The 8,355-nt window shown below is 39.4% G+C and overlaps 1 protein-coding gene across 1 annotated transcript in view; it reads left to right on the top strand.

Annotated features, from left to right (window-relative positions):
• LOC102849042 (structural maintenance of chromosomes protein 1B-like) overlaps nt 1-8,355 on the top strand; it is a 111,203-nt gene that overhangs the window by 3,594 nt on the left and 99,254 nt on the right. Inside the window, exons 2-4 of the mRNA XM_006899535.1 lie at nt 523-711; nt 6,696-6,808; nt 6,897-7,100. Coding sequence (XP_006899597.1) covers nt 523-711; nt 6,696-6,808; nt 6,897-7,100 — 506 coding nt within the window. The remainder of the gene's footprint in view (nt 1-522; nt 712-6,695; nt 6,809-6,896; nt 7,101-8,355) is intronic.

Below are 8,355 nucleotides of genomic sequence, written 5' to 3'. Positions count from 1 at the left end.
TGAGGTGGGGATCTTGTTTAATTCTTCTGCAGATAGTTTTCCAATTTTGCCAACAGCATTTGTTAAAAAGGCTGTCATTTCCCCACCTAACTGATTTCATCTCTTTGTCAAAAATCAGTTGACCATAAAATACATAGATGGGCTGATTTCCAGGTTCTCAATTCTATTCCATTGATCTATGTGTCTGTGGTACTAATACTTTTAGTGTTAGTTTCCATATTTATAAAAGAGCCATAATAAAAATTAAAAGAATTTGCCATGACTTAATACATAATAATGATACCAATGTTGGATTTAGAGCTAAATATCTCAGTCTTAAATTTAGACTACTTAATCTTCATCCACCATATTTACCTACATAAAATTTTTAAGTTACCTGCATTTTTAATATTGGCAAGACAGGAGAACTTAGACATAGGAATTGACTTTGTATTACTTTCATTGGTGGCCTGGTTTTTTAGAATTTTTTTAGTAAAATTTGTGTCACTAAATAATACCCTTCCCCCATTTTTTCTTCTCCAGGAAAATCTAACGTAATGGATGCACTTAGTTTTGTAATGGGGGAAAAACCGGCTAATTTAAGAGTAAAACATCTTCAAGAACTTATTCATGGAGCACATATTGGAAAACCTGTTTCTTCTTCTGCAAGTGTGAAAATTGTCTATGTGGAAGATAGTGGAGAAGAAAAAACATTTGCAAGAATTATTCGAGGTATTTATATGGATTTTGTTTTGAGCTATTTGATTTTTCCAAAAGGTTACCCTATTTTTCTTTGAAAGGTATGAGTGATTATTCTACGGCATAATGAAAAAGATATTTCCCCTCTTTGTTGGTATTGGGTACTGTTGAGTCAAAACGAACCCTTAGTTTACCTTTCAGTGGATTTTCAGAGGCATTTAATCACACCAGAGGAGATTGCCATTCCTTCTCCTGTGGAGCAGCTTATGGATTCAAACCACTCAAAAGTGGGTCTCAAATCCTTTTGAACAAGAATTCTTCACTAAAACTTCTTAGGCAGACATTTTTAATATCTCTGTTTCAGTCTATATGTAGAACAGATCATCTGAGAGGCTGGGCTCTATGAAGAGGAATGTGGCATCAGGATTGGAGGACTCATCAGCAATCTGTGTTACGCAGATGGCACAGTCTTGCTTACCAAGATTGAGGAGGACCTAAGGCATTTGTTGCAGAAAGTCAAAGATTCAATATGGATTGAAGCTCAACATCAAGAAAACAAGGATTCTTGCCACTGGGCTGATTGGTAGCTTCATGATAGATGATGAAGAGATTGAGATTATTAGCAGTTTCAGTTTGGTTGGCTCCACGAACAGTACTCTTGGTACCAGCAGCCAAGAAATTAAAAGACAAATTGCGTTGGGAAAATCTGTTGTCAGGGATCTCACTTGAGTACTGAAGAGCAAAAATGTCAGTCTAAAGAGTAAGATGCCCCTGATCTAGGCGATGGTCTTTGCAGTTACTTACTAAGCATCAGAAAGCTGGGCTGGACAATGACTAAAGATGATATAAGAATTGATGCCTTTGAGTTGTGATGCTGGAGACGACTATCGAATAAAAAGTGGACTGCTAGAAAAACAAACAGGTTCATCCTTGAGAGGAAGAAACCAGGCTGCCCCTTCTTGTGAAGCTTCGTCTGATAATCTCTGGACATGTTACAAGGAAGGGCCAGTCCTTGGAGGGAGACATGCTTGGAAAAGTGGATGGACCCTGGATGAGATAGGTTGACTCAGTGACTGTGGTAATGAGGATAGGTGTGTCAGAAACAGTGGAGTTGGCTGAGGCTAGAGGAGGGTTCAGAGCTATTGTACATAGCATCACTCAGTCACTAGCAACTGAAAGCATATAACATTCTTTTTTCTTTTCGCCAAGTACAGTGTACTTAATTGATGGTACATGACAAGAAGGCCTCCATAACCTCCTCCCCTTTCTCAGGGGGACTGGATGGAAACTCTGTCCAGGATGAGATTCACTGTGGCGGTTCGAGTTGGGATGAGGACTCCTCAGCAGCTGGGGTTCTCTCTCTCTCTCTTCTAGTTCTGTTGCCGGGGCTGGTGTTCCAAGGGGCTTTTACTCTTTGGAGGTCATTGACTCACCCAGGTCGACCACCCAGTTGCTGTAGCCAAATTCATTGTCATAACAGGAAATCAGTTTGACAGAGGGGTTGTGCAGGGCAATGCCAGCCCGAGCGTTAAAGGTAGAAGAGTGGGTGTCACTTTTAAAGTCACAGGAGACAACCTGGTCTTCAGTGTATCCCAGGATGACTACTTTACTACTTTCTTGATGTCATATTTGACAGCTTTCTCCAGATAGCAGTTCAGATCCACAACTGACACATTGGGGGGGGGGGTGAGGACACGGAAAGCCATGCTGGTAAGTTTCCCATTCAGTTCATGGATGACCTGGCCCACGGCCTTGGCAGTCCCAGTAGATGCCGGGATGATGTTCTGGGCAGCTCCATGGCCATCACGCCATAGCTTTCCAGAGGCATCATCCAGAGTCTTCTGGGTGGCAGTGGTGGCATGGACTGTGGCCGTGAGTCCTTCTACGATGCCAGGGTTGTCGTAGATGACCTTGGCCAGGGGAGCCAAGCAGTTGGTGGTCCAGGAGGCGTTGCTGACAATCTTGAGAGAGTCGTCATACTTTTCATGGTTCACACATATCACAAACATGGAAGCATAGGCAGAAGGAGCAGAGATGATTACCTATTTGGCACCACCCTTCAAGTGAGCCCCCCCGCCGCCTTCAAGGTTGTGAAGACACTAGTGGACTCCACATCATACTCAACACCAGCATCACCCCACTTGATGTTGGCAGAATCTCGCTCCTGGAAGATAGTGATGGATTTCACATTGATGACCAGCTTCCCGTTCTCGGCCTTGACAGTGTGGTTGAACTTGACATGGATAGAATCATACCGGAACGTGTATATGGTTGAGGTCAGTGTAGGGGTCATTGATGGCAACAACATCCACATTGCCAGAGTTAAAAACAGCCCTGGTGACCAGGTTCCCAATGTGACCAAATACATTTACTCTGACATTAACCATCCTTTCTCCAGGATTTGGTTGAGGCTGCATGAAAATAGAGGGCAATCTGTCAATCGACAAGGAACAAAAAAACCCATAACATTTTTAAATAGCATTTTTATACCTTTATAAAATGAAGAAGGGAACCTATCTGAAAGACATGTCATAAACATTCTTGCTGGGGTTATCTTTATGCTTTTTTTAGTGATATGCCATTGTGCATTCGGGGCTTATATAGACAGGCCTTCCGCCATCAAAAAGCAGCTGAATAAAATAATTTCTAGTTTGAATATTTTTTGTATTGTATTTTTAGTTTTTTAAATTTATTATTAATTTCAATGAAAATTTACAGAGACTTTGGTTTTACATTCATTCATTATTTCACCTTTCTTCCCTACCAACCTTCCCCCGCAGTACACTATCCTCTTGGAAAAGTAAAAGAAAAATTCTTTCATTGTTTTACAATCCCTCCCCCCAGGTCCACTCCACTAGGCAGCCTTTGCTCTGGACTCCTGTCATGACAAAAATACCTAATCACATCTCTCTTTTAAACCGTTTCTCCCTCATTTGTTTCAATGCAGTATACATTATTGAACCCATCTTTCTCAGTCTCCCCCCAGCCCCGAGGTCAGTCCTGTTTTACAACAGTGGCACCATGCAGTATTTGTCCTTTTGTGACTAAGATTTCACTCAGCATAATGTTCTCCAGGGTCACCCATTTTTAATAATATTGCATGAGTTCCTTGTTTTCCAATGCACCGTAGGATCCCATTGTGTGAATATACAACAGCCTCTATCCATTCGTTTGTTTATGGGCACCTGGGTTGTTTTCAACTCCTTGCTATTGTGAACAAAGCTGCAATAAACATGGATATGCATGTATCTTTGTTCCTATCCCAAAGAAAGGTGACCCAACAGAATGTGGCAACTACAGAACAATCTCACTGATTTCACATGCAAGCAAGATTTTACTGAAGATTATCCAAAAACGACTGGAACAGCACACCAACAGAGAACTACCAGAAGTCCAGGCTGGGTTTAGAAGGGGTCGTGGTACTAGGGATATTGTAGCTGATGTTAGATGGATCTTGGCTGAAAGCAGGGAATACCAGAGGAATGTCTATCTGTGTTTCATTGACTATGCAAAGGTATTTGACTGTGTAGATCATAACAAACTATGGTTGACTCTGAGAAGAATGGGAATCCCAGAACACTTGATCGTTCTAATGCGAAACTTATACTTGGACCAGGAGGCAGTCGTCAGAACAGAGGAAGGGAACACTGCATGGTTCAAAATTGGGAAGGGCGTATGCCAGGGATGCATCCTATCTCCATACCTTTTCAACCTATATGCAGAACAGATTATCCGGGAGGCAGGGGCTCTATGAGGAGAAATGTGGGGTCAAGATTGGTGGAAGATTTATCAACACAACAACCTGCGTTATGCGGATGACACAACCCTGCTTGCTGAAACTGAAGAGGACCTGAAGCGCCTGCTACAGAGTGTCAAGGACTGCAGCCTCCAATATGGATTGAGGCTCAATGTCAAGAAGACAAAGATTCTCACCACTGGACCAATTGGCAGCATCAGGATGGATGGTGAAGAGATTGAGATTGTACACCGCTTTAGTTTGCTTGGCTCCATACTCAACAGTCTTGGCACCAGCAGCCAGGAAATTAAAAGGCACATTGCCATGGGAAAGTCTGCTGTTAGGGACCTCTCCAAAGTACTGAAGAGCAATGGTGTCTCTCTGGAGACTAAGGTGCATCTGATACAGGCTATGGTCTTCGCAATCACTTGTTATGCATCAGAGAGTTGGACAATGACTAGGGAGGACAGAAGGAGAGTTGATGCCTTTGAGCTGTGGTGCTGAAGAAGAGTATTGAGAATACCATGGACTGCTACGGAAAAAAAGAGATTTGTCCTGGAAAGGGTTAAACCGGGTGGCTCCTTGGAGGCAAGGATTCTGAGGTTCCGTCTAACATACTTTGGACATGTTGTGAGGAGAGACCGGTCCTTGGAGAGGGATATCATGCTTGGGAGGGTGGAGGGACGGCGCAGGAGAGGAAGGCCTTCTATGAGGTGGATTGATTCAGTGACTAGGATAATTGGGATGGGAGTGTCAGAGACAGTGTGATTGATTGGCACAGGACAGAGCGGAGTTTAGGGCTGTTGTACATAGGGTCGCTATGAGTCGCAAGCGACTCGATTGCACATAACAAACAACAAGAACACTGCGTATATCTGCTTAGGTGTCAGTTACGGTCTCTTTGGGGTATATTCCCAGTAGTGGAATTCCTGGGTCAAATGGTATTTCTGTTTGCAGCTTTCTGAGAAAATGCTATACCGCCTTCCACAGTGGTTTACACTCCCACCAATAGTGAAAAGGGTTCCAGTTTTCTCCACAACCTCGCCAGCATTTGTTACTTGCTATTCTCTTAAATTTTGCTATTCTGATTGGGGTGAGATGATACCTCATAGCTGTTTTGATTTGCATCTCTCTTAGAGCTAGGGATTTTCAACGTTTCTTCATGTGTTTGTTAGCCATCTGAATGTCTTCTTCGGTGAAGTGTCTGTTCATATCCTGTGCCCATTTTTCGATTGGATTATTTACTTTTATCTTGTGGTGTTCAAGTATTTTATAAATTCTACATGTAAGTCCCTTATCTGATGTGTCATTACCAAATACTTTTCATAGTCTGTGGCTTCCCATTTTACCCTGTTGGAGAAGTTTCTGGATGTGCATAGGGATTTGCTTTTTAGAAGGTCCAGTCCCATTCATATATTTTATTTTCTCCTGGTTGTAGTTTCTTTTTTTTTTGTGGCACATTTAGTTTGTAAATTTATTCATGGAATCTCCATGCTTCCTTAAAGTTGAGAACAGTTTGTTTATTTTCTGTCTATGCCAAAATTTTATAGAGGCTAGATAGACTGGAGTTTTTTGTTTAGTTCATTGTTGTTTTAATTTTGTTTCACTTAAAACATTTCTAGTATGTAAATACTATCTTACTCATTTTCCCCAAATTCAATAACATAATTTTATTGATACTCAAATACTGTTGTGTATTTGTAATTTAATATATAATTTAACTATTTCACCCCTTATCACCCAGTTTTCTCATTGACTCCCTCTCTTTCTTCAGGTCTTTACTCAAGAGTGTCCATCTCAGTAGTGATTCCTTAGCTATCTTTTTAAAAATTTGCAACACTTCCTTCTGTACAGAGAAACTTTGATTATCCCTTAACAGCACAGTTTTGCTTCTTAGTACTTTCTCAGACTGTTTACTTGTATATCTCCATTTGTTTGTCTTCCTCACTAGAATTTAAGCTCTATGGGATCTGAGTGTTCATTTGTTTCCTGCCATACAACAGTCTCTGGCATATAGTAGGCACTCAATAGTTGCTGACTTACTAATGTATTTATAAACATGTTTATTGTATACATATTGTTTAAATTCTTTTGCGGTTGTGACTGGTACAGGAGGAGATCATCCCTCCTTTTACAGCAGAGCATGGATTTGAACCACATGCCTCTGGGATTGCAAATATTGTTTAAATTTTTAAAAAGCAATTTTATTAAGTCTTCACTGATTGTTGAAATATAGCTAATGTTTTTATTTCTTGTAACAGTCTTTATTCTTTTATTTTAGGAGGAAGCTCAGAATTTTATTTTGATGATAATCCTGTGAGTCGCTCTGCCTATTTAGCAGAGTTGGAGAAGATAGGCATAATAGTCAAAGCAAGAAACTGTCTAGTCTTCCAGGTAATAGTTATAATAGTTATTTAATTTCTAGTTTGGAAAAACAGTTGCATCACTGTTTGAATGTTGTTATACTGTACTCTCTTTAAAGGGAACTGTAGAGTCAATTTCAATGAAAAAACCCAGAGAAAGAACCCAGTTTTTTGAAGAAATCAGCACATCAGGGGAGCTTATAGGAGAATATGAAGAAAAGAAAAAAAAGTTACAAAAAGCGGAAGAGGATGCACAATTTAATTTTACTAAGAAAAAAAATGTAGCTGCAGAGCGCAAACATGCAAAACTAGAAAAAGAAGAGGTAAGGTCACAAAGAAGTAACCAGGCAGCTGTTGTTGGGTACAGAAGCCTCTGCCTTCTAGAGTTGTTGGTGTTGACTTGGGGGTTCTCTAGTAGACATTTTCTTGACTAATGTAAAATAGGGAAAAACTCAGTATTTATTAAAGATTTTTTTTATACACCTTTCATATTCATCTTGGTTTTTTCCTGTAGGCAGAACAGCCTACCTTGAAAAATGTCTACTTTTCTCAAATGGACTTGAATGCTAACATTTGTATCTTGATCACCTTTCACTTTTAAAAAGTATTATGGAAATTGAAAACCTTGCTTATGTAGATTGTGTCAGTCAGCTTAACACATTTTAATTAAAACTGAGAAATTTAAAAATAACTTTATGATCCATGTAAAAATAATAGTAGTGGATTTCTAAAAAAAAAGAAATGTAGCTGCAGGGGAGCTCTGGTGGCCTAGTGCAAGAAGCTGCACTGCAATCTCGGAGGTACACAGTTCGAATCCACCAGATGCTCTGCTGGAGAAGGAGGAATAATCTCCTGTATCAGTCAGATCTGATTTGACGGTACACACAAAAAATAATGAAATAAAATAAAAATTAAAAAAATGTAGCTGCAGAATGCAAACATGCAACATGTTTTTATGTAAGGAACATTGCTATGATAAATAATTGCATATTGTAAAACAAAAAATTTCCATTTATATTTTTATGATCTCAATAATCAGGTTTAATAGAAGATGCTAGATTCTCAGATCTGCTTCTGCATTCAATCTGAGACTAGTGAAATTTTCTTTTATTACCTTAAAATTTCTTTACCTACCTTGTGTTTTAAGTGAATCTTTTACTCATAAACAAGAAAAAAAATTACCATCAGATTTGATGGATATTAACCCTATACGGGAGAATAAAAAACTCTCACTTAGAATTTCCAAAGCTAGAAGTCATGATGAAAGTAGGCTGCCTCTTTCTCAGAGCAGAAGGTAGTTTCAAAGTCAGAACCTTTGAGTTATCAGGTGCATTACCCACTCCACTACCAGAAACAACTCATTTTACTCATCTGTGAATTTTTAACATCATGCATTGGTTATTTAGAAAATAACTAGTTTAATAAATTATGGAGATTATACAATTGTTGACAAATTATTATAGAATATAAAACATCCACACTTCTTTTTTTTTTTTTTTTTACATCCACACTTCTTAATGTCACCATTATTCTTACCAGAAAAGGTGGTAAGTACTAAGAAGCTTCCAAGCTCATAAT

Source organism: Elephantulus edwardii, unplaced genomic scaffold, assembly GCF_000299155.1.
Source record: "Elephantulus edwardii isolate Elephantulus edwardi_28Jun2011 unplaced genomic scaffold, EleEdw1.0 scaffold00260, whole genome shotgun sequence".
In the NCBI taxonomy this organism is placed as follows: Eukaryota; Metazoa; Chordata; class Mammalia; order Macroscelidea; family Macroscelididae; genus Elephantulus; species Elephantulus edwardii.
Note: the sequence above shows the minus strand (reverse complement) of the source record. Positions and strands in the feature narration are given on the sequence as shown.